Source organism: Lichenostomus cassidix, chromosome 2 (assembly GCF_008360975.1).
Source record: "Lichenostomus cassidix isolate B80296 chromosome 2, HeHo_3.0, whole genome shotgun sequence".
In the NCBI taxonomy this organism is placed as follows: Eukaryota; Metazoa; Chordata; class Aves; order Passeriformes; family Meliphagidae; genus Lichenostomus; species Lichenostomus cassidix.
The window spans coordinates 65434189-65461532 of NC_139482.1; the positions used below are offsets into that span (position 1 = coordinate 65434189).

The 27344-nt window shown below is 39.7% G+C and overlaps 1 protein-coding gene across 1 annotated transcript in view; it reads left to right on the forward strand.

Moving 5' to 3' along the window:
• LOC146441535 (uncharacterized) overlaps nucleotides 1–27344 on the forward strand; it is a 186467-nt gene that overhangs the window by 64872 nt on the left and 94251 nt on the right. Inside the window, exons 8-13 of the mRNA XM_085049838.1 lie at nucleotides 2690–2757; nucleotides 5671–5791; nucleotides 7949–8188; nucleotides 20107–20370; nucleotides 20674–20812; nucleotides 25229–25390. Coding sequence (XP_084905964.1) covers nucleotides 2690–2757; nucleotides 5671–5791; nucleotides 7949–8188; nucleotides 20107–20370; nucleotides 20674–20812; nucleotides 25229–25390 — 994 coding nt within the window. The remainder of the gene's footprint in view (nucleotides 1–2689; nucleotides 2758–5670; nucleotides 5792–7948; nucleotides 8189–20106; nucleotides 20371–20673; nucleotides 20813–25228; nucleotides 25391–27344) is intronic.

Below are 27344 nucleotides of genomic sequence, written 5' to 3' on the forward strand. Positions count from 1 at the left end.
TTGGTATATCTTTTCTACAGACATTTTTGCTTACAGTGTCTCTTTGGCATTACTTTTGCTCCTGCCTTTTTTTATCTTTTCTTACATACATTTGCAGTATCTTTTTAACCAGTTTCTTCAGGGCTTATTCAGCCCTTCTCCAGCCCCCACCCGCACTACTCCCTGGGGTGCTCATTGTCCCACAAAGTCATTCTGGTGACCTAGACAGAACTCTTAACAGACAATTCACATTTCTAAACATTCCCTCTGCTGTATCCAAACGCAGCCCTTCTCCCTCCGAGGCTGTCAGCAGGCAAGGCCAGCAGCACTACAGGTGATCGGTGTGTCCCACAGCCGCCCTGCCCCAGGGGCTGGCAGGGTCAGGGACTGTCTGGTGCTGAGCTCACAGCTGTCCCACAGCTCCAGCTCGGCTCTGCACCTCCCCACAGGCCCCCAGCCTGTGCATCCAGCCCCGCACCTCCGAGCTCGCCACTGCCACGCCGAAAGGGGAGGGTACAGGGAACTGCAGCTCGCCCTGGGTTAGCTGTCAAAATTTTATGCAAGATGGGGGAGGGTCTCGAAATACCTCTCTTCCTTCTTTTTCTTTTCCCCTTACTCTTATTTAATTGCAAGCTCCATCTACTACAACATTCTATACAACCATATTTCAGCAGCTACACACAGGAGCTCTAAAGAGGTACTTATTAGATTCAATTAGTTATTTTTATCTTGCGGGCGTCCCCGCATAAATTTATATGCCGGCAAAAATACCAATTAACACAGGTAAAATTTTGCACACACAGTACATGCACACACATTAAAAAATTTTAGAAGCACCCGAGCAAATAGACAACATCACTTCCTCTCACAATTAATACACGCGCACTGAGTTTAAGTTTCATAACGGTTTCCACACACAAAACACAGAATTTTAATCGCAAAATCAAATAGAGCAATACTAGAAAGGTGTTGGGGTCCGAGCGTTCTCAACTCAGCAGCCAAAATCCCTCCATTCAACAATATAATCTGCTCCCTTCCAGACACTCCAAACCAACGGTTTATATGTGACCCACACTCGTTCACTCTTTGCCAGTCTCTTCGCTTTTCTCTGGCCGTTTCTGTCGCCAGAGAACGGAAACGTAGATAAAGCTCTATTCTCGCTTAATGTCGGAGACACGTCTCATTCGTTCACACTCACACATTAACAAAATAATGACACAGTAATACAGTAACAGAATAACAACAGACAGAACAAAAATCACAGTATGTTGTAATACAGTGGAGTCCAACCCCTTAAAGGCACCTTTAACTATAGCGGGGTCCAACCCCGGGGTCCAACCTTTTAAAAGTACCTTTTCTTGACAGTGGGGTCCAACCCCGGGGGTCCAACCCCTTGCCCGGGACTAATTTCGGGAGACCCAGTCTCAACCCACCCTCGGGGACTATCACCCCGGACCTGCAGGCATTTATTTTAAAAGTAGCAAATACCTTAATTTGGTGCAGATGGTCCTTAGTCTACTCCCGCTGTGAGCCAAAGGACAGCTGAGCTCCCCCTGAAAATTCAGGGTCGCGACTGGGAGGTCTGCTTACCCCTGGATCCGGCAGCCGAGCAGAGTCAGGGTCCCATCTGGGGTGCCAGTTTGATTCGCCCCAATCGAGCTCAGAGACACTTCAGAGACCAAGTCAGAGAAGTGGGTATTTGCTTTATTCGGTGCACCGGATGTGTGGGGAATTATTTCCACCAAACACACACACCTCAGTACCTCAAAGACACAGAGTTATAGGTAAAATCATGAATATTAATTACATTCTTTAGGATAGGAGTGGTTATACAAATCATTTCTCGGAAGTCATTAATATCATTAGCATGTGCACAACGCATGCTCCGTATGTCTTGGTGGTCTTTGGAGACCCCCAAAGCCTCCTCCAAGGTGACAGTCCTTCATGGGATGATTCAGCGGTTTCTGTGCTGGTTTCAAATGCATGCTTAGCTGATAAGCCATCAGGCCAGAGCTGTTACCTACAATTTGAATTTGAATTAAGAGTTCAGCCTTCAGCCCTGGAAGCTACAGACAGGCGCCTGTGCTGGTGGAAGGGGGGGGGGGCAAAAAGCTCAGAGTCTCAGAGGAGAGGACTGCTCATGTGAGTTAGCCTCCCACGCACTGTAACCTCCAAAAATGCCAGTCCTTCTCACCAAACATTTAAAAATATTTGTGGTGAGACAAGAAAGACATCAAGATTTGGGTCAAATTTAAAGCAAGGCTTTAAGATGTGAGCTCTCTGGTATATGCCTAACTGCTTTGTGTGTTGTTTTGTTGTGTGTGTGCAAACACACTTGCACATACATAAAGGTATGTATGCTAGTGTATGACTACATGGTTAGGTCTTGTAATAAAAAGGACTGTAGGACACTACCATGTACAAATACACATTGTGCCAAAAAAGCTTCTGAAACGAGAGCTCAGTTTCTCTTGGAAACAGTGCAGTAAACATGGAAAAACACACAGAAAGGAGTTATGGGGGGAAAAAAAAAGGAATAAAGTAAGGGTGGCTAAAATTCCTTATCACTTCTGAAAAGCTTCTACCAGAAGACCTAAGGCAAACCTTTGGAAGATTGCACATTTATGGCTTTTATTTCCATGTTATTTCTGTACACTTGGAAATAACTTCTGATTTTTTTCTTTTTCTTCTTGGCATGTGGGACTCAAAGCATCACAAGGGAGCTTCTCACCACAAGAAACAAAAGTGGAGAGCCAGGATTCATGAACTCTTTCAAAGGTATGTCAGATAAGGGCGGCTTTGTACTTCCATCTAATGTGCTTTCTCTCTAAAAATCTTTCAGTGCTTTACAGATATTAATGAATGGAACTTCTCCCAAACAAAGGATGTCAGGCCTAGAAAAATTAAGCCTGTGCATTTGAAAGAGTTCTCTGTTTTGGACTACCTCTGTTTTCAGATACCCAGTTTGGACTGTAATTTTTAAGTGCTACACATAGTGCACTTCAAAAGGTGACCAAATGGCTTCTCCCAGCATCATTCATCCTTTGCCTCTGAGTTACCCTTAGAGAGTGAAGGAAATAGGAATTGGAGCAGAGATTTTGTGATCAAGCTGTATATGACCTTCAGATAAATACATGCATCAAATTACCTGTAAAAAAATGAATGGAGGAAATAAATAACCCTAATGCATAGAGCAAAGGAAGCCATGTTCTGCTGTGACAGCTGATGAGAATGCTGGTGAGCACAAAAGAGGCCTAACTTCACTGAATAAATTACTCTCTTCAATCTAATACCCAGCAAAAGTTGGGAAAGGAGAAAAATGGTGCAACTAGGAAAGAGATCAAATGTGGTTATTTAAATGTTTGATGTTCAGTAATGAAAACTGTTTACCTTCATAATTGTGTATTAGCAGCTAATAAAGGCAATAGATACAGTAGTTTAAAAGTAATAAAATCAACAACAAAGTGTATTTAATTTTAAATTGAATTGCAAGCAAATGGGTGTCCTAATGAACCCCTGTGTCAATGCAACTCTAACCAAATTAAGTGAAATAATTTCCATCATGAGAGGCTAAGTAAGTACAAAGTTCCAAACAACTTCTGTCCTTGAGAGGAATGCTTTAACTTCTCCGATGTTTCATATCTATGAATTAGCTAGTGCTATTCAAGAGCCATCTCTTGTTACTTCTGTTTAGGATAGCTGGGCCCAAGTTGACTTGATTGAAGCTCTGGGATAAAATTTCAAAGACTGTTGACTCTGTGCTTCAAGTATTCAGTCCTTAGCACTTGAATCTTGTCCTTATTTCTCACTAGTCCTGGCCTGGACAAAATTTCCATGTACTTCATTGCCCCTAGCATCCAACAGACCTTGCAGCTGATTCAGTTATTGCTTAGGCGTTATGTGATACAAGTTTACTGCAGAAGAATCTGGAGAGCAGTTTAGCTATGAAGCAGAGGTAATTTTACTGATGTAAATGTGTACATACTAAAGAAAAAAAAGAAAAGAAAAAAAAATAGGTGGAGTCTGAATAGAAACTGATTTGTAGGAATTGCCACGATCTTGGAGGCAGGAGCATCTGGTTCAGAGGAGGGGAATTTGAAGTATGTGTTACCTAAGTAGCACATGTGCATTAATCTGGGATGTTTAGCATGATTGCAGAGGTTCTGCAATCTTCTTAATAGAGAACCATGTTAATCTTTACAAATTTGGAGACATCTCATATAATCACCTAGCATGCAAAGGAGGAAAATGGCAGTGAAGACACTGGCGTTGAATTTTTCAAAATCAATTTTTCAAAAGCAAGTCAGAAAATACTGAAGGAGAGCATCAGAAGCGCAGTCCACCCAAGCTAATCCTGCATTGCCACTGTACCTGGTGCAGTGATTTTTTTCCTTGGCTCCATGTGACTCCTCTCAGTAAGCTACAGGCAGTTCCCTTGACCTCCAGCGTTTCTCTGGGCTGGCCCTGAGCCATGAAAAGCCTGCTCAGCCTTCAGATTCTGAGAGCAGCCACGTCTTTCTCTGTGCCTGCCCCAGCTCCACCTGCAAGTGTGGCTGGAGCATCGCCAGCACCGGCGTGACTGACTGACCCTCCCTGGCCTCCTAAAACACGTTGTGAAAGCAAGAGCTGACGTGTTTCGGAGCCATAAGAGCATCTACAGATGTTTTTACTTAGGGTCAATAATATTTAGATGCTGATGCCACTTAGAAACAGAGGAATTACTCATGGATTTGTGTCTGTTGAAAGAGGGGCTGGGATTGCCAAAGCATGCAGCTTTATAGTGCTCATTGTAAATGACTTAGTTTTGTGTTTGCTCCTGCTGTGTTCTAGGAATGAGGTTTTCTCCATAGGGTACTCTGCCTTTTGTGTATCCTGTGCACTAAGCAGGGCAGCATTGGGTTACCCCAATGTTGGGCTGTTCTTGTGCTATTTGTTGGTGTTCTGTGTGGCTACAGTGAGCTTTCTTCAAAAACAAAAACAAACCCAAAAAATCAACCACTCTGAGTTGATATAATTACCCCCCAAATCACATTAACTATGGAAGAAGTTACCGTGTAAATAACAGGGAAGGTTCTGTGGTTCACATACACCTGAAGATTTGTGTACGTGCATGTACATAGTTTTTATATATAGCTTTTGTCCTATATATAAGATATTTCTGAAGATTTATAAATTATGTAATATTTACATATAAAGTTACAAGGATTTTTTGAAACAAAACCAACAAAAAATAATATTTTTAAAATAGATATGTTTTTTCCAGTGGTTCAGAGCAACCTAGTCCCCAAAGAATCAGAGGTTTCCAAAAACCTGTCCAAGTTTATTGAAGCTGTCAATCAGTCCTCAAAGTGTTGACAGAGGCAATGGCTTCCTACCCTGATATTCTTAACCTGGATCCTGAACCCCAATGCCAGACAGAGCTGATTACAGGCAGGCAGTGAAACTTCAGATTCCTTATGTTGACTGTGGCACAGACTGAAAAATATTGGTCTTCTTTTTTTTTTTAATGCTGCTTTTTGAAACCTAGCCATTTGTCTGCTTTAGCACACAGCTGTTTCTCCTGGATGCCCTGCAAGTCTTACGATATGTTCAAGGAAAACATCAAACTGCTGTATTTCCAACAGCAAGTGCTTTCTGTATGCGCAGTCATTCATTTTTTTTCCATTCTTCTTCCCATTCTAACTTCTTCAGAGTGGGAAGTCAGCTACTGAAAACAGAGAAGAGTAGAAATGAAGACGGAATGGTAGCCAGCTTTGGTAACCTTGCAGATGTGAATACTGGATTAAATGGAGCAGCAGGACCTTGCAGGAGGGTGAGATTCTCCATAAGTTCTCTTTTCCCTGATGTGAACTGCTAAATCACTGGATCAGTTGCATTCTATCATTATTTCTTTTTTTGTTTTGTTTTGTTTTTTCTTGTTTTCGTAATTTAAGAGGGTAAAATTTAGCAGTTTTCAAAATGTGCTTTCCAGCAAAAGTAACCATATGCTTAAAGAGAATGTCTAAAGCTATTAATGATGAATCATTTGGGCATGGCAAGAGTTCTTCAAAACAGTTTGTCAGTGCTGGCCAAGCAAAGTCTTTCAGCAGGAGATGAGACAGCTATGCTACCATGCAAATGAGACAGGCTTGAAATATGATGAATCTTCTATCTCCTTTTCCTACTCGACTGACACTCGCTTTGAGGAAGGTTGTAAATGCAAGAGAGATTGTGGTATAATTCCTCAGACTGGCGTTTCTGCCCCCCAGTCACTATTCGATTATCTTCCAAATTGCTGTGTTTCAGAGAGATAAAGATTTTTTATGGCTTGCTGACTTGAAACAACCAGAAGAGCCAGAAAAGAGATGGCTAACCGGCCATGCATAGTAATTCCATTGGTAAATGACAAAATCTTTGTTTGTATGACATTTCCAAAATTACTACAGAAGATGAATCTAAAATACAAAATGTCACATTTGGCATGCAAAACTATCACAATATATTTCAGTATAAAATTCATAGAGGCGTTTAATTTAGAATGTGTTTAATAACGAAGGCTGCCTGCATCAGTAATCCTGCCTTGAGGTTTAAAAAGATTGTCTTATTTATTCATATAATGTTAATTTTTTTATATATGATTCAGAAACCAAAAATATTAAGGTTAAATCTTCATTGTTAATTAAGATTTTCTAATTAAGCTGAAAATAATTGTCATTCAGATTAGTTGTTAAGTATGGCTTGTGTTGAGAAACAAAAGAAGTTTAACAAATTCAACTGTTTATTTAACTGCTTTATTTAATTCCAGAAGCTTTCTATCTATATGGAAATATGCTATCTCTTCCAAAATAAATCCAAGGCAGGATTAAAGAAGAGATTATTAGCTACTGTAGGCTTAAACAGTGAGGCCACTAAACCTAGTAGTCAAAGTAGCCATGCAATTCCAAAGCGTGGCATGAGTTCTGGTATCCAATTGCACTAAAAGAAGACCTAGCACTAACTAGTCTTTTCTCAAAATAATAGAAGAAATTGATTTCTTGGGGAAAAGAGGAGCAACGGTGCTGATTTTAAGCATTACATAATTAGTTATGGCAGAAACAGTTTTATCCAATCAAGTCAACACTGGAGCCTAGCTGGGACTCCCTGTTGTGCACCTGGCCCTGCAGATTGCATTTGGGCAGCACCAAAGTATCTACTGGTGCAGTGGGACAGACCCTATGCCATTACTCAGGCAAAGCTGGGTAAAGATCATGCCATTGTGCCTGTTCCCCTCCACAAATCTGCATGCTGAGAAGGTGAGCATACAAGGAAAGCACCAGAAAATAATTTCTGGTATGTAGCATTTATTCCATACTAAACATTCTGTAACGCAGACGACATCTTGTCAACAGCAAGCAGCAGATGTTTCTTTTTGTCTGGACTTGGAATAAAGGTGCCTGTAGGGAATTGTTATTAAACTCTACACGTGTTGCACTTTGATTACTATTTTTAAGGGAATCTGATTATATGATAATCAGAAGGTGAAAGGATAGTCTGCATGTTGCACAGCACTAATAGCTTTGGCAAGGCTAATAATATAAAAACATGGCCTGCCCTGCCTTTCACTCTGTGCCTGCAGCCTGCTCATCACATCACATATTGTGCCTGTCTTGCAAAGCATGCTGTATTTTTGAAGGTATTGCTTTTGGTTAATTCTGCCTCATTATTGTGGAGTAGTGACTTCTGGTGTCATACTTCACCAGCTCCACCTTCCCCCCAAGGATGCTGAACATTTTATTAGCTGTATTTATATTGGTTTTTCTTTTATCTGTCATCTCTATGACTTTTGACCTCCCTAATTGCAGATCCTTGGTAAGCAGTAGGTAATTGCAGGTTGAACAAGAAGCGTGTTGTCTGCTTTTCAGTAGTTATTTTCTGGAAGAAATTTGTCCTTGCTAATTGTATGGTTAAAGTCAGCTCAGCCCAGGTCAGTAACTCCCAGCCTTCTCCCTAGGCTGACTGCTCCAAGACTCCGCAGCCAATAGAAATTCACTTCAAATGCCTGAGGGGAGTCAAAGATAAGGTCCCTGAAGGTCTCTACACTCTCAAAGTTTCTGTTCTCAGCCGCTTGGGTGGTGCCTTGCTGGAGTGGTCTGAAGTGGAGGAGCAGCCTCTGGCCAGGACGACACGACCTGTTAGTCACGGTGGAAACTTCTACAACACTGAAATCTACTTTGGGCAAAGTATCCAGACAGTAAGCAACACTTCATAAATATGCTGTCTTTGCTTTGAAAGTTAAAACACATCCGCCCTTTCTCCTTTAGGCTTATATATTTAATGCATTCCGTCATGTTAATAATTTATTTAATAATTTAAGGTGCAATTTAGGAAGGTGCAATTTTTTTCCCTCTAGGTTAACCCTCGTCACTTACTTTAAAAGTGCCAAACATACACTACATCATATAGTGTTGTCAGCTAATTTTAAATTTTACTTTTATTCTCTCTTATCTATGCAGCTTGCCAGCTATGTAATTTGATTTCAAAAAAGTAGCTTTAGAATAATAAATGAACAAGTGGGTGTATATAAACACATGAATGCCCAAATCCTTCTGTGAGTTTTTAGTACCATTGACCCCCATTTGCCAAAAAAGCAGCATTTGGATTATTTTGGAAGGAGCCCAAGCACTTGAGGCTCTATTCTGTCTTTTGCGACTGAGGCACACATATTTTCCTGCCTAAGCATGCTGTGCATGGCAGGATTGTTGTGTGTCAGTTGCTCACTGTTGTAGCTAATGCCTAGTGCTGGTTGGAACACTGGTCTCAGATAAACTTTCTGGCACATGAAGGCTTCTTTACAGTTTGAAAAACAATCTTCATCCCTCTGAGTGTGGGTTTTTTTTTTGTTGGTTTTTTTTTGTTTGGTTGGTTTTAGTTTTTTTTTCGGTGCGTGTTATGAGGCAGTGGGAGAATGAGGAGTCTTTTCTATGTTCGGTCATTTATTTTGTGGTATGGCCTGAATGGTAGATTTCCTCATCCACATACTCTGTTATGCAGATACAGAGCAGTCAGACAGTCCCTATCCCAGCGAGCTTTCGGTAAAGCAACTTCTGTGTGTGGCACTGATGCTTTCAGTTCATGGCAGATAGGTCATTTCAGATGTTGTGTTTGTAATATGTAAAGTTCTGCTAAGTCACATTTTCTGCTTCTTAATTGTTTATCACCTGTGATGGATAATGAACAATGTCTGTAAGTACAGCTATTGGTGTGAAAGGAATTGCATATATAGAGAGGGAAACTGCAAATGGGACTTTCACATGATGTTAAAACAAATACATGCATCTGTCAGAGAAATCACTGAGCTGTGATTCCTTCATAGGCATCCTGATTATTTGCCTTGGAGATGAAGTATTGTTTTGAAGAAGTATTGTTTTGAAAGGAGAAGACTGGGTACTTGGACTGAATGACTGTAACATGCCCTTCTTATTTCCACCGTCACATTTCTCCTAGGTCTTTGCAGCTTTTTGCATTTTCAAGTTTGCTTCAAAATTGTCTAAAATTTGTTTAGCATTTTCACCAAACTTCATTTTTAGTCAGTGAACTGGGGTGCAGGTCTTGGGCATGGTCCCTTAAAATACAGGAATGGGAGAAGTTGGATTAAATGACCTTCTGATAATCCCTATTTTCATTAGTGTGATGTACAGCGAAAGCTTAATGTCATAATTTCAGAAAACCCTCCCCACCAGCTCATTTTGGAGACACAGGACTTACTGTACCCTGGATGATTCTGCTTTTCTGTTCTTCCACCTTGGTGAACAACCTTAAGATATGTTTGAAAAGAAACCCTTGGGGATGTGCTGAGATATGAGGCAAATTTTAGGCTTCAGATGGTCAGCATCTACCACAAAGCCTAGGGTAAGCAGTGAGGTCTTAGTGGTGAGCTGCACATGAGCATCTGGGTTTGAACAGAATCTTACACAGAGCACTGCTACCCTGGGATATATTATGTGATGGGAAATAGAAATACTCAGAAATGAAGAATATGCTTTTGTTTCCACTGGCCGGAATAATAATAGGAGTTCAGTGTAAACATGGTGAAAATGAAGACATGCATGCTTGATATTGAAGGAAAGCCTAATTTTAACTAATATATTAGAGAAATTGTTCCAGAACACTACATCCTTCCAAAAATAATAACCCTGTCATGTCGGCAAAGTTGGTGTCAGCGTGGGTTACCTGCTGCGTGCAGAAAGTGCTGGTCATGTAAGTTAGATCTGCCTCAGGGCTAGTCTGACTTGCACACCCGACCTTTCAAAAATGTTTTTTGTTCATTAATCAATGTTCTTTGCTCCAGCTTGCCAGCTTCCCCTCTTTCCACTCCTTCATTGTCCTCCTTTTTAGTTTGTCAACCTACCTCCCCCAATAACCTCTGACTACATACTAGACAGAGTCTCCTAATAGCTCCAGTTGAATTTTATTTATCCTTCAGTAAGGCCAGACAATCACACAAGTCATTTATTTTCCTTAAATTATGCTGAAAGAAACATGTATATATGCTTTGGATTGTGGTAAAACATGATTGCTGTTTCAAATGATGTTTTACAATTTTAGGAATAGCAACAAATGGCATAATCTGAAGGGGATTTGTTTTAGACTCAGCATTTCTAGGATATCTTCATATATTTAGTTTATGCAAGTGGGCTTTGGGATTTGATAGATTAAGGCTGTATGGTTTAGGCAAAGTGAGAGGTATTTTGTAAGTTTCACCCACATTATAAAACAAACTCAATGCGTACTCGAGATTAAAAAATTGTGGCATAGATTAACTGGTGGTGAAGAAGCTTTGTTCTTAAACTTTTGATGTATTTTTGCTCTGCTGGGTTTTTCGCAGGTCTGGAATGAAAGTTGAGTAAGGAGATGATAGGAAAGGAGGTGTTTACTGTGCATAGAGTAAGGCAGTTATGCAACTGGGTTGTCCTTGGCAGCACCTGTACAGATGTGACTGCATCAGCTTTACACTAGAGCAAGGATTTTACAAGTATAACTTCCTTATTGCTGTTGCATGGTGGCTAAGATCCTACTATAGATAAGCAGTCAGTAAATATTTTTTGATCACAATGTCTTTAAAGCAGTATTTATGTCCCAGTGTTAGCACATCCAGATTACATTTTTCATCTTTATGATGACTTGAAGAGCACAAATGAGTTGCAGTATGCAAAAGTTTAATTTCATTCAGAAAAAGAAAGTGCTTGGGTTGTTTTTGTTTTTTGGTGGTTTTTTTTTTGTTTGTTTTTTTTTTCGTGTGTGGTCTTTTTTTTGTTTGTAGTGGTTTTTCTTTTTTTTTTAGTTCTTTTTTTGGCTAGCTTTTCTTAAGTTAGTTCAGTAGACATTAAAATAGTTGTATGAAACAATTGCAACAATAAGAACAAACTGGCACTTTTCAGAATCAAAATATTCATTGGCTTCAGTGGAATGGAAGTTGGAGAGAGGTAAAAATGCTTCTCTTCTTTTAAAAAAACTGTTTTCAGCTATAATTTCAATTACCAGGACCAAAATATTTTACTGAAAATTGCCAACTTTGCCTACAGGAAAGGAACCTTTAAGGAATATGTTCCTATTTCAAATATTTGTAATTTCTGAAACACTTTTCTGAAAAAAAAATATTGTCTGTTAAGAAGAGAGTTTTTGCTCAGAATAAGAAGTTCAGATAGGAAATTTTCAGCTATTGCAACGAGCACTATAAGCCAATGAGGCTGCCTGCAAGTGACATTTAAAAAACATTCATTACACTGTCCAGTCACCTGAGACGTCAGTCCAGCACTGCTGAACAGAAACAGGGACAATTGTGTCAGTGCTGAGCTCCCCAAACTGGGTTTTAACCCCAGTCCTGCTGCATCCATTTGGCATCAATCCTTATTCTGTGACAGCCTTTCAAAACTGGCACTTCAGCAAAAGAGGTGTGAGCTCCACAAGCATGTAAGCACAGGTGCTACACATTTTCCCCTGCACACCTGGAAAATTGGGACAGTACTAAATCTGTCCATATGCTTGAAAAGATACCGTTGCTGACAGAACAGTTCACAGAACTGAGGATTTTTAAAGAGTATATCAACTGGTTAATATTTATGTATCAGCATGGTGAGGTACTAGCAATATTATAACAGGAGCTGGGTACCATTTTGTTTTACTTGAGGGAAATTCAATATGAATAAAACAGCAACTTTTCAAACATGACATTTAATCCACTCATGTAAATCATACCAGGAGATCTATTATTCATTATTAAAAGGGCACCATATTTTTATTATACTGAAAATGAAACACAAATGCTGTGAAAAATTTAGTGCCTTTTCCTGAAGTTTCAGGACACTTATCATGCAGTCATCTAGCAGGGGCTGACACTCATTTTAAAATATAGCTACAAAATTAATAAATTTGAACTCTTTTGCTTGGAAAAAGAGGATGTTCTATTTCACTGAATGAGGGATTTATTATTAATTTAAGGCTTCCTAAATACTTCAGATGGCAAAGTACTTTTGTAATGTTCACATTTAGATATGTAGTGAATAAAGTTCATATCTTTGTTGTTATTAGTCATTTCCAGCGTTTTCTTCCCTGAAGTGCATTTTGAAAACTACATATATCAGAAACTGATTAACATGACCTAAGGTATTAATTCTTAAAATATGATGAAACAAACAGTTTCCAGGACATTATTTTCTGTATGTCAGCAGCTGTCTAAGGACTGTGATGCTTTTAATAATTACAAAACAAGGTATCATTAGGAAAAGTAGACCACAAACTTCCCTTACCCCCTCCTCCTCTCCTCCTGGTTTATTTTATTCTTGAGTGAAATGCTGGCATAAATGAAGAACATCTAGCTCTAGGACACTTTACAGGACATAACATAAGGGTTTGATACAATATGAAAAAAAGATAGTGCTTGGCAGTGCCAGAGGACTTTCAAAATGAGAGCCACTTACATTTTCTCTGGATGCAATTATTTGTAGTTGGGATGAAAAGGTGCTACGTGAACCTTTTGGTAAATTCAAGAACTAAACTTATACAGAAGCTTCTATTTATTTGAAGACTGCAGTTCTGATTTTTTTTTTTTACAGAGAGGAAACACATACTTTTTACTGCTTTTATTTTGTTTATCTGAGTTTGTTTGGGGGTCTGGTCTTTCACTGCCATTTCTAGATGTCTCTTCATCAGCTCTTCAAAATGCATGTTCTCAGAGCAATTCTTACAAAGCTATTACATATTAGAATCTATTGCATCTACCTTATTTAGCACAGCAATTTATTTACATGTCCAAAAGGTTACTACTTATCGCAGGTTTTGGTTTTGGTGATTAGCTGGAGTTACTTTTCACATATTGTCTGGTCATTGTGCTCCAGTGAAGGAGTTCTTGGAAACACCTGCTGGAATGCACTGTGTATGCTGGATCACCTTAAAGCAATGCATGCTGCCCAAAAACCACAGAAATATGACCTGTGTTATAATGCATCATATTTGACTAGGGGAAAGAATGTATTCTGCTGTGGTAAATCTAGCAGACATGTGTTAAACATCAAAAGTGTCTGGGGACAGCATTTTATTTTGGAGCACTCCATGGTTTATTCCCTACTTAATTGGAAATTATATTTGTAAGAGAACTTGACATGAGCCATAGGATACAATAGTTGTACAAAGGTCGTATATTATCTAGGGCAAATCAGCAGGAAGGCAGAATGCAACCTCTTCCTGTATCGTTAACTCCAAGTGAACCACAAACAACAGAGAACACCAAGTACAAAATCAATGCCAGCCCCAACAAAAAATTCTGTGATTGGGAAAAAAGAGCATCTCCATGACTCATCAGAGCTGACAGTCTGGAACTGTGAAAAGGGACCTAAAGTGTGTTTTGGTACAGATCTGCATGCAAGTCTTGGGAGCCAGCAAAACACCCTCAGAAAAAGCTTTTATTTATTTTTTGCTAAATATATCAAGTTTTGAAACATTTCACATTTTAAATAATTATCTGTAAGCTTAGGATTAGCAGGGTAGTTGCAAAGCTGTACTAAAGAAATAGGAAGAGTGCTTTATGTAACCAAAGACCAAAAAATGATCCTGCTTAATCATGCAATTTTTAAGCAGAGCACACAAGGAAAAAATAATTTAGTCTCAAAAACTGGTCTTCCTTTCCTCTCATGGAAAGAGAGCAGAGCCTGACCCGGTCTGGACCATCCAGGAAATGCTGAAGGAGCATGAGCTCTGTATTGTCACTGCTTGCCTTGTGAAGTGAGTGTTGCTGCGCCTCTGGCTGCACTGAAGCCTATGGTTGAACTGGCTGCTACCCGAGGTGTGATGAGAAATCCAAAACATCATCAGGGAGGAGAAACGAGATGGAGCAGCTGCTGGAACAAAAAAGAGAAGAAAGCTGCCTGCTCTTCCTCTGGAGCCCAGGGCAGGCAGAGCTGCACTGCTGTGTGACTCAGCCCTGCATGCCAAACGAGCCACATCTTCATGAGACTCCTTGGCTCCAAGTGGTTTCTGGGCAAAGTACATGTCCTCTTGACACAAAAGAAATAAACTCTGCTGCTTCGTGTCTGTAGTCCATGTTATCCTGGGAAACTCATGCTCTGACCGTGCTGAAATCAGTTTCAGGAATAAATAAGTGAAATGGGAGTGTCAGGAGAAGGAACTGGGGTTCCTGCTTTCCACTCACAAAGACAGTTTCTCCCTCACTAGATGAGGTCAGAATCCACCCAGGCCAGTATATCACCAGAAGCGCTTGGGGAGGCAGGAGCTGGATGTACCATACATTACACTCCCTGCTGGTCCAAGAGCAGAAAAGAATTAGCAGCAGATGTGCCAGGACAATTAGCAACAGATGCGGAGGCTAAAGCTCACAGAATGCAAACATTATTCCCCTATATTTGGGAAGATAAAAGGCCAGATTCTGGTCCTCTGGTGTAAGGTACTTGTGGTGCATGTGATGCTGCTGGAGTTAACTATGGCCTGAGTTATCTCTTCTAGAAGAAAGGCAGGCTATGGGGAATTGTCACCACTCTGGTAGCGTGGGAGAGAACACGTGTTTGCATGGGGACACTTGGTGTGGCTCTGGGAAGACACTGGGGTGATTTGGCACAGCATGCCAGGAGGAATTCTGCTCTCTGCCACCCCTGAAAGCAGTGAATAAATTGCCTGCTTGCAAAGACTGCTGTCCTGTGCTCTGGATGGATTGTCTGAGAGCCTGAGCCTCTGTGCTGTGGCCCAACAGCTTCTGGTCCATACTCTCCTGCTACCAGGGAGGCTAGGTCCAGGGGAAAGTGGTGATACTGCGTAAAGACTTAACGAGATCTGCAAGCTGCAGGGAGAGGAGTCAGGGTGTCATTTGACCTCTGTCTGGCTTGAAAGGCCTATTCTCTCAGAGAACAGGGAAAAGAAAAAGAAAAGTGGGGAAATGAATGATATTGCACTGTGTGGTCCTTCTCTGATTTGTGTGTTATTTTGTATTCAGAAACCTGTTCGAAGACAGGCAGTGATGGAAAGTTGGGGAAATAAGTTTTCAGCTATTCCAGAACATTCTGGTGATAGATAGGGACTTTTGGAAAAACCCAAATAACATGATATTTTATTTTTACTTCAGTCCATGTTTCTATTTCCTCCCTTCTGGCCTTTTATAAATTTCAGAGTTACATGAACACTTCCTAAGAATGCCCCTCTCTCTGCCTGTATGCTGGTCTTGCACATAAACAGGGAGAGCTTGAAATCTGGTTGTGAAAGCTCCACCTTAATTGGGCAATAACAGCCTCATCTCCATCACTATTCATTTTACGTAGTGAAGCAATTTTTATTTGTTAGTGATGGGAGCTGCTTTATATTTAGAAGGTTTTCTATCTGTGGTTTACACCAGTGAGATTCATGCGCTGCAGTTTTTATAATCAGAAATGATGGTCTGTTAGTTTATATGGCATTTTTCAAGATTCTTCTATATAATAAGTTTTGCCTTTAATATATAATAAGGATTGCCTTTGCATATTTTAATTCACTTTAATCTGCTTGAGTTTTATTGGTCAAATTTTTGTGTGATATGAATTAAGTAATGTGACTTTTGTCCATTTTTTTCCTAAATTGAAAACATTTGAAGGTGCAGAGGAAAGAAGCAAAAGTTTATTTCTTCTTTGAAAAGGTTAAAGCCCAAGAGTAAGTCAGACAAAACTCCCCCAAAACCTCACACTGGATCTGTTTATTGAAATAGTCAAATAGAATTCATTCTCTCTATAGAGTGAAACTATGGTGGCATATGGGGAAGTAAGATATATTACGATAAAACTGATATAAAACAGTTGAATTCAGAAAAAGTGGCAGGAGATAATTTTAGTTCATTATGATTTAATTCAATTAAATGCAGCACTGTTAACTGCAGACTAAGAAGTATTACTTGTGCCTGTGCAGGCACACACAAGCATTATTTATTCTCTGCCGCATCTCTCTTTGCAGAAGAAATTACACCAGTAAAAAGTGGGTGCTTGGTGCTTTCATAGCACTGTAAAATCTATGTACCTCACAGACCTCAATGGAAATTTTACCTGAGCAAGGAGAAACATTGAGGTAAGGTGTTGGAGAGTAGACCCATGTGACCATGTGTAGACCCACAGGGAGATGCCCTTAGATAGTGTGTGCTTTTTGAAAGTCAACAGTGTTGTTGCAGGCTTGCTGATTAACTAACCAGATAGTGCCTCAAATGAGGTTGTCACCAGCAGGGAAAATATAATTTTTGTTGTTCTGTTTTTTGGTTTTTGTTTTCTTTTCTTCAGAAAGAAAACAATCCGTCAGAACAAACTGTCCTGTTTAAGCTGCTGAGCCTTGTCTATCCCAGGCACTGCTCTGGGTCTCCTGAAGGAGAGCAGTTACTGATCCTTATCCTCCTCCATTTACCTGAGCTGTTCCCTACTCTGTACTTGAGCACAACACCTCAAACCCACAGAGGCATGCAGGCATTCAAGGATTTCAGTCTGAGCTATCTGCCTCAATTCCTTTGTGCATCTATGCCTACGGGCTGTGCTGGCCGTGCCCCAAATCCCAATGCTCAGGCTCACAGCCTAGGAGGAGGCTCATGAAGGGCAGGTGACACAAGACTAGGCTCTCTCTCAGGGCTTTCTGACCCTGTGGGTGGGGGACAGTGAGCTGTGACAGAGATGTGTGTTCGTTGTGACGATGGGAAAAGGTTTAGCATGGATGTTGAGAGGATCTGCCTCCTTTTTGAAACTCTCCTGCTTTAGCCTGGCTGTCCCTTCCTAAACAGCAGCTCCTCCCATACCAATCATACTCCCAGTGTCCATCAGGATGGAAATGAAAGCCCACAGGAACCTGCATGAATGCTTGGCATGATGGCATAGAGTACCAGGCAGAGGCTTGGCTGGGATTTTTGGGTGGATTCAACAGAAAAAAATTTCTTCCTTGACAGATGTGTTTTATTTGATTGTGTAAGCTGAGATGTGTGACACTGTCCTACCAGGGCCAGGCACCCAGTGTTCATGCATAAGGACTCCCAGCATGATAGTCTTTACAATCTCAGACTTTGTAGCAGACAGGTATATTTTAAAATCATGGTTTATGTTTGTGATTATGTGTTTCCATCCTGGCATGGTTTAAACACCCAGCTTCTGTAACTGTAAGCAAACGGATGATTCCAGTCCCAAAGAGGGAGTTTGCAGTCTAGGTCCAGGATAAAAGCTTACAACAAATGAAGAATAACTGTGAACCAGAAAAAAAAAAAAATTTTGATGGTGATGATTACTCTTACATCAGCTGCTGACCACTGTCTGTTTATATGCAAGCTAGCATGTACTGTTGAATTATTCTTAAGAGTGAGGCTGGGAAATGAGAGAGAAACTGAAAAGGATGCTGTGATACAGCAGTGATTTCATCTGGGACTGCTTTAGGATTGCTTGATATTGCAGGTAACTGTCTTTGATCACAGCCCTATAACTATCACCTTTAATTTGTAGCACAGAGGTTACTATCTAGCACCCAGCTAGCCAAATGAAATGTATGGCTTGATTAAGGATCTCTTTTGTCAGTAATTTGTGCCTAATGTTTTTAGCTTTCCCACGGGCTGTTACAGAAAATGGTAAATCTGGTTTAAATGAAACCTGATACTGTTAATGGTTTAATAGCAGCTGCCACAGGGTTATGGCATTTTTCAACAGATGCTTCTGTTTCATTTTAAGCCTACACTAAGTCTTAGAATATATTTACATAATTAATATAAAGTACACCTACATAATAATGACAATATTTATAATTTTAAAATATTTCCTTAAATGACTTCCTCTCCCTAGCTGTTATCTAATCACAATATAAAACTTGAAAAAAGAAGGCATTATTAGAAACAATAATTTATATTCACCCCTTCAGAAAAGTTGCAGAATGCAGCACAACTCTGAGCACTCATCATCTTCCAACATGGCAGTTATTGGTGTAGGCGAATCCCTTGGCTGCTTCAGAAAAAGAGACAAAAAGCTTGATTGCACCCGAGTTACACTTGTTGTCTTACTTACTGTTCAGTCAGGAATATAAAAGAAATTATGCTTGTATTCAAGTACACTCATCAACAAAGAGCTGTGTTGAGGTGTGTACTCACATACAGAAATATCTGAAGTGATAAAGATTTGTGGCTGATTATTGGCTGCAGAATACCATCCAATTGAGGAAATCCCTGCTAATTTAAGAAAACTTTGGCATTTTAGGCTGATCATAGTGGGTGATTGGTTTGCATGGAAGTCTTCTATTTGAAGGTCTTATTGTTAAGTTTCAAGAAATATTGAGGGTGCATCCTATAGGATCCTCAGAGTGAGAGGATGCTCTTGGATATTGCGGCCTTCTGCAGTATGTGTCAATTCACAGTGAGGAGAGAAGGAGAAAAGGCTCTTTCTCTGCCTTGGCTGGAAGGAAAGGTAATGTTGAGCAGGCAAGTGTACCAAGGCATTTACTGCTATGAAGTGTGAGGACTGAAATGGGAACAATAAAATGTGAAAAACATTAAAGAAACAAAATTGTCTTTATGAAAGAAGCATCCAAGATTGTTTATCGAAGAGATTAGGCAGTCCCAGTTCTCTCAGGAGAATGTGTAGGAGTAGTGGTGAAGCAGATGTTTCACTGTGTGAGAGGTGTAGCTGATGTATTTGCTCCCCTTTTCCCCACGGTGACTATCCCTCATAGCTGTTAGCCTGGGTATGATGGTAGTCATCTTCCATCTTCTAGCTTTTGTGTGGGTTTTATTTTATTTGTCCTTTTGACTGTATTAGAATTATTCAACAGGACCCAGGTCAACACCCACCTTAATTAAAGAAAACAGTTAAAATTGTGGCAGAGAACCAGATTTCTTTTTCTTTGTGTTTACCGTTCTTTCTTCTGTACCTGCCAAACCTTACAGAGGGATTTACATAAGTTCATTACTTCAGGGTGTTTCTTCACCTCTAGATTTCATGTCTTTGCCATGGGAACACAATTGCTCTGAGCCCCAAGGCATTGGTAACCCTCTTCCCCAGCTCTAAACTGCTCAGAAGAGTATCTCTCCCTCTCTTATGAAAAGTGTAAACTGTGTTTGCCAGTCCCTGGTATGATGAGAGATTTTTACCTCAAAATCCTTTTTAACCCTACACTGAGGTTCACATACTTTGCAGTAAGAGATTTAATTTAAAGGAAGAAGGCTATTGTGTATCAACAGCATTCCCAGAACCGTGTGGAGAAGAGTTTGTGGCTTAAGCAAGTGTACAAGTGTTCTCATTGGGTGTTTGGATGAACTTTCCAAAGTTGCTGCAAGACGAATTCAGTGGTGAAGCTTAGCAAGCCCTCCAAGGAACACCTCAGATTTCCAGCTTGGTTTGTTACTCTGTCTTAAAGATTTCTACCACTGGCAAATAAAACCAGAAAATGAATGCTTTCAGAAAACCAAGGGGAAAAAAAAGAAGGGAAATAGAATCATCACACAAGAAAAATCACAGCATTTTTTGTTGGAGTGGGAAATTGTTCAAATATGATTTTTAGGAAGAGTTGTTAATTGTTTTAGGATGCAAAATTGGTCCAAAGGTATGAAGTTTGTAGTGCTTTATATGATAAAAGAAAGTCAGTTCCCTTGTGATGTTTTTTGTAACTCAAATCTTTTTTCTCCTCCTTTGCTAGGTTCTACCATGTAGAAAAGCTGTGAAGCCAGGCATGGTACTCCTCTTTGAACTCTTCCTTCTTCGTGGGACCTATACTTGGATTGATAGAGAAGTGGGATGGGGAGCTTTTCCCTTATGTGATAACAATTTTAATGCTTTGGAAGGAAAATTTAAATGTCCTTTTCTCAGAGGCCATTATGACTCCAAAGTTGACCGATTCAAAAAAATTGAAAATTTTATTTCTCAGGACTTGGATCATTGGCTATGCAATCTCTACTTTCAGGTTTGTGTTTTAAAAGATTGGTTTGTTTTTTCTATATATTTCCATATGATTCTGAAATTGGATTGTGGCTCATCCCCCATTGACTGGGTTATCTGCTTTAATTAGTAAACATGGGGAAGACGTACATGGGAAAATTATATGGGAGAAAACTGTAGCAAACAGAGTACAGAGAAACAAGGACTTCCTAAAATTCTTATAGCAACATCTTGGACTGCTGGGTTCACAAACAGTGTACAACAAGTATGTTCTGGCTTTGTGGAATTCTGAACTGCCTTTTTTTTTTTTCCTCCCCTGTCTTAATAGATAATTAAACTACCACAGGATTCAGATAAGCAAAATAAGTGTGATACGCATCTTCATCTCCCACCTGAACTTCTCATATATTCAAGCACTGCTGAAAAGAATGGTGTCTCAGAGAAAGTTGTACAGCCCGGACCACAAGGTGATGGATTCAAACTTTGATGTTTCAATTCAGGTTTTCACTTGAGCAACCCATAGTTTCATTTCAATGCTGGCTACTCATTATTCTTGTTAAGCTAGATTTTCTTCATTCAGATATGGGTCCAACATGTGTTATAGCAGCAATGCTGTGATCCTTTTTATTAAAGTGGTTTAACTTTGTTTTCAGGTGTGAGCAATTTAAACCAGCCTCCTTGCTGAGGATGAAATGGCCATGCTGGCCTATGCTTAAGGATGAGTAATGCTTGGAATGGCACAGCAATAACAGTTCAGCTGCTTATGGCATTAGGCTTACAGGAAGAGAAAAGATAAAGAAGCTTTTTTTTGTCTACTTCTAGAAGAACTTTAGCACTTCCCTGGGCTACAATAGGGACTTCAGACTTGGAAGGGATATAGTTCTGGCATCAGAAACATGCCATGTGCTACTCCTATGAAATTCTGTTCAGATTCGTTCAAGTGGCAACCCACAGGATGGACAATTACAATTTGCCTGTGTACAGCAGACCTCCCCAGAAGCTTTCTTAAAAAATCACTGAATATTCCTTTTAGACTGAGCATCTTCCCTGCCCTCTGTGAACCTTCTGATGTAGCTACACTGAAGACACAGCTGACCATGTTGCAATGCGCTCACAAACTGCTCCTCTGTAGGTAGAAATCCAGTAATGAGAAGAATGGCAGGACACCACTGTCACTCTTTTCTTTTCTCAGTGTGTGGTATCGGACTGCCATGCACAAAAAGAATTAATTCTTTCTGTACAGATATTTCTTTTTTCTCTCTTGTTTAATGAACTGAAGGGTTCAGCTAACCTATAGATTGTAGTGTATGTGTGAATATTATGTGGAGATCTGAAAAAGAGGCTTAGTTCTTCAGGACAGAGGTTCCTTAGGCATTTGAGAACAGCAGTAGTGATGCACTGCAGATGGCATGGAAGAAGAAAGGAGAGGATATTGAAAGGAAAGAAAGAGAGTGCATAAGCAATAATCATTTAGCATGATAAATGGGCAGCTCAGGTTGGAAGCATAACTTGAAAAGAGGCCAGGAGAAGTATTTTTCATACAGTTAGTAATGATTTAGGAGATAAAGAAAATGAGGTTTGCCCTGAGATGCTTTTAGGCTAAGCAGCAACTGCACTGTGATCAAAAGGCTTTTATATAACCACCCTGATAGGAGAAGCATGGAGGTGTAAACATACACTGTACTGAGAGTAGGGTAATTTTTGTTGTCATAAATCTTCTACATATCTGCTAAGTTGCTTTGAGATGCAGCAAACCATCAATAGCAGATCCAAAAGGCAGAATTGCAGGCAACCCTTGTCAGCAGTGAAGAGTTATGGACAAACTCTTGTTTGGTCCTACCATCAGTCCTCACATGCATTTGGAAATGCACATAGAGGATGCAGCTAAATATGTCAGGCTTTCTGAAAACACTTCAAAAAACTTGTGACGCTCAGTTTGAAAAGTCAAGAAAGACGTGTTTTAAAGAACTGAGAAAGAGCATTAGAGTATGCCCTATTTTGCATGCAGACCTCTGAAATTTGCTGATAAGGTGATCATGAAAGATCTGCAATTGTCCTGCAAAACAGATTTACACTAACAAAAGTTTTAGGAGTAATTGTTGATATTGCTTATATTTATTTATTTTTCTTGGAGTGTTCTTTAAAGATATTATTAGCTGCCAATATTCCCCCATGGGTTTGTTTTTTAATGTATCTATGCAGTGTTACAGTATGCTGTTTCTGCTGGTGATATGTTGCTAAGAGATTTAATAATGGGTAAACAAACACAACATGTGGTAATCCATTTCAAATTAAAAGTTTATTAAACGTTAGCTTGATGACTTTCTGGCTATTTACAATTAAAGGAACAAACCTTAGAGAACTGGAGATCACATGGTGAAAATCACAACTTCAACATTTCTAACAGAAAAATGTGTTTATGATCTGTGGCAAGCTGTCGCACATTGATATGCCCTATAAATACAGTATTATATCTGTTAAACCACCAAAAGCCTGGGTGGGGAGGGGGAAGCTCTGTGAGAGTGACATTAAGGTTGAGACACAAACCAGAGAAAGCAAGAATAGTCTAAATGAAGACGGGTGCTCTGTAACTCACTCTACTGCAGTAGTCTAAATAGTGAGTGATCTTATAAATCACCACCATATGTGGTACTGCAACATATAAGCGAAATAAAGCAGGTTAGGAGATGGTGTTTTAACCTTCACTTTAAGTTTGTCTTGGTTTTAGAAGTTTAAAACAGAACCTTCATATTATTTCCATTAACTCCAGGCTACATTTTTCTTTTAAATCACAACTCTGTAGGGCTAGGTATGGATCTTCCCTGCTGCACAGGCTCTCTGGTTCAGAGCACAATGCAGGGAAAAGCAACATAAATACCTCCCATTCTACCTCCTGTGCAGAACACAGATGCACATTATCAGATCTGGTGTGTCTCTTAGTCCAAACCATATCTTCTCTCCATTCTTTTGAAGTGGTATTCTCTGAGAGGTTCATGGCAGAAGACAAACCTCCATTTTTACTATCACCATACTTTGCTTTTCTTAAGAAAATCTGCTGTTGATCTGTTTCCCCTTACAGGATCAACAGTCCTTGTCAAAGAACAAATGACAATTCCTGTGTGGAATTTATTATTCATTGTTGTGTGAAAGGTGGTAACAACTCTAGTAGGAGCAGATTAGGTAGGCAAATTTGGTGCAACTACCAGGAATGTTGCTGTGTTAGGCTTGGATCTAAGTAACAAGGGCTTTGAAAAAAAAATTCAAAACTGTGAGTCTCCATATAAACACTAAATATACAAATTCATAAAGAAAACATTCTCACAGTGAAATCCAGCAAGACCCCTTTTGACTTTAATATCCACAGGAAGAGGGGATTCACATGTGCAAAATGTCAGCATAACAGTATTTTTTGGAATTGGCAGCTCTTTCATCCTCATAAAAGTAGATGGACAGCATTCATATATTAGCTCTCCAGCTCAAACACTTTTAGGTCAGACACAGGCTCATTTGGGAAGTGTCACTCTGCACTTGTTGGGAACCTTCTTCCAAATGCTTGCTTTTCTTGATGTAATGTTGGTCTGACCTGATATATGCAAACACCTCTTGGTACCCTGCAGAACTTGTGATCAGATCAAACAGGCAAGTGGAAAGCTAGGGATGATTTTATTCTCTGTGGTTTTTAGAACCAAAGGAAAACCTTTTTCATTCCAGTTGACTTATTCACACCACTTTAATGTCCATTTTGAAATCCTGAAGTTATGGTCAGCACTGTACCAGCACAGACTGATGTGCACTCAAGAGTAAAAAGGGTACTTACAAGGCAGAAGGTGGAACAGTCACTGAGGAATAGTAAGATACTGAAACAGTATTTTTTTTCTTTTTTAATGCAAAGTTTTGTGTGTTTTTGGTAAACCTAAAGAGTTGTGACTGATAGTGCAGATTTTTTTTAAGCAGTAATTATCCCAAGCACTGGAATGTGAAATCAAGAAAGGAGTTTTACTTAGCCTGACTGTTGGGTGAGAGGTGTTATCACACAAGATTTTGAGGGAAAATGTTCCAAGGTAGCCAGAATGGTTTGGTCCCAGGAGCAGGATGATCTTGCTAGAACTGGTACAGTGTTGTGTTAGCATGACCAAACTGCTCCCAGAGTCTAGGCTAGGAGAAATGGTTCTTACTATTGTCTTGTTGGGTATATTTGTCACATAGGACTTCCACTTCCTCAGCTGTCTTTGGACTAAACACTACATGCAGATTTTCTGTGTCTAACATCTTCTATCCAGAAAGTCTGTTTGTGCCTTATACATACATCCCTGCTCTACTATGGGAGCATAAAGAAAAGAAAATGCTGCTGTTTGAGAATGGCTTTAAGGACATTTTTTTTTTTTTACAATGAACAGATATCTCATTTTGTCCCTACACTTTATTTTGCCTTTCCCCCTACTGAGTGCGTTTGGCTCCTGTGCCCAATGTGTCAACCAGAAGAATAGCTAGAACAACTGAAATATCTTTAGTTCTCAGACTATGAACTTATAAGAGAAATAAATATTATACAGAGAGATCATTTTCAGGTGTACAATTTTTCTGGTTACTGTACAATTTAAAGCATTTTTTTGGTCTGTCTTCTTTCTGTCTATCTGTCTGTTAATAGTAAGATTGGTTTGTACCACTTGGCTTCAGCAGTCCTTGAAGCTCTCCAGGGTTGCAAAGCTTTAAACAGTTGCGCAGGTCTTTAATTGTAAATTAGTTTTGACAGGACTGCTAAGACAAAGGCCTGGCCCATCCCGTCGTGATGCTAGCCGACAACCCCTTACTGCTCCTGGAGCAAGGAAACATGTGGAAGGAATTGTTCTTTTACATTTCACAGCTTGTCATTTCCTCTGCAGGGCAACCTCTGACCTCCCCGAAAGATCCCGACACCCATAAGGGAAGTATTCCCACTGTTGTAAAGGAAGTGGAAAAGCAGTTTAATGCCGCTAAAGGAGGAGAAGCGTGTGTGTCAGAAGAGGCTGGGAGGAAAAGAGAAGAGCTTAAAATGCTTCCAGCAGGTTAGGATTTTTATTGTGTTACTTAATTTACTGAAAGTTTGCAAATAGATCTGCTTAGCATGTGTGTAAATACACCCATTTGCCTTCCCCCTCACCCTGTGATATCATCTCATCATTATTTCACTGGGCAAAGGAAGTAATGGAAGAGTTTAAATCAATTGTTAGGGATCAAAAGCAGCTTAGGCAGGTACAGAAGTGGTGGACTCCGCTGTCTGAAATATATTTGTAGGCCAAATGTGTTAGTAATTACAAGGTGTGTGTGCAGTGCACTGACAACATTAGATTATGGCTGGTGTTTCCGTGACATTTTTACATCCTTTCATTTTATTTGGTCATTTATATCCATGGATCACAACATGTTGCTGTTAGGTGCTTGGGAAGTACTTTTTCTTCCTGCAGCACATTAATAGCAATACCCTTTGTTAATTGTGCTGAGCTAAACTACATAAAAGTGCCTGTCTGTATTTACATCAGATAACATTTGCTTCTGGGATGTGGGATTTCTTTTGAAGGCAAAGCCTTGCAAGTTGCTGTGGTGGTTTTTTTTCCTTGGTTTTGTTCATTTGTTTATTTGTTTTTGTTGTTTGTTTTGGGGATTTTTTGTTAGTTTGATTTTTGTTTTGTTTTTAAATCCCAGATAAAAAGTATTCATCTGAGAATTGAGTAATACAATGCCTAGGTCCCCTCCTAAACTCAAAGACCTCCATGATGGCCAGAGACAGACTTACCATGGGGCAGGGATTTGAAGGTGCCAGGGATATGGACATCTACTCCCACTTCATAACCCAGGCCACTGTGTAGAGATGAAAGTGCAAGTGGAAATAAATTAATCCAGCCTTTTGAAGGGAGAGTATGACTTTCCTTCTGTACCAGGAAGCTGTAATAGGTCATGGTTAGGCACTGAACTGTGAAATATTAGGTAAGAGATAGCTACCTGAGGTATCATAGCTACCTCTTACCTGTTAAACAGTTGGTTGTTGTCTTCGTCAAGTCTATGGGCTCCCCGAAATGATGCAGTAGAATTTTGGATGAATGTCAGTTTGAAGCCAATTGACAAGCCACCTTTCCTTTTGCAGCAACCCATAAAATGTTGTTCACAAATAATTTCTTTGGAGCGGTCCTTCTCTGTTGACTGTCCAAGAAGGCTAGGACTATGCATTTGCTATTGTGGGTGCATGTGCCAAATATCTCACATCAAGTGGGTACAAAAAGAGGTAGAAGCTAGTATGGTATTGCCAAGTCAGGATTCATAAATGCTGAATATTGATATTAACCATCATAGATGTGTAAGAAGTAGAACACAGAGCTGGTGTCATTTTTTGTTAAAAGGTGTTTGTGACAAAAGGTTAAGCATATTAAAGAAAAAAGTAATAAAAATTTTCAGTCTTTCAAGGATTCTCATTCCACGTGCTGATAAGACCAACACTTAACATGGCTTTTCTAGATGTTGGTCCTTCTAAGAATATAAACACAGCCCTAGCTTAAAAAAATTGTTCAACTTCTACATTAGTAGAATGTACTTCGAAATTTAATTCGTTCATTTGCCCAATGTTAGCTGTGAAAAGCCACTTAAAATACTCAAAATTGTAAAAGCATAAGTAATCTGCATGAAAAAAGGGTTTTAAAATAATGTTTAATGGCGTTTGACATTTGCTTTTGCCTGCTTTTAATTTTTCTTTCTCATTTCTTTTTCTTGCCAATATTTGGAAGTTTCCACCTTTAGAGTGTGTCTTCAAACCCAGTTATTAGTTGTGCAGGTAGACAGGTATTCCTTCTCCCCTCTTTCCATCACTAATGTTTATCTAGATCTAAAACCAGATAAACATGCTGAATTTTTATTCAAATTGTTTGTGTGAAGTTTGGCAGAGACCCGATGCCAAACAACATTTTAGAACTCACATTTTCAGTTCAAGACAGTCTCTTACAAATGTCCTGAAATGATGCAATTACAGAA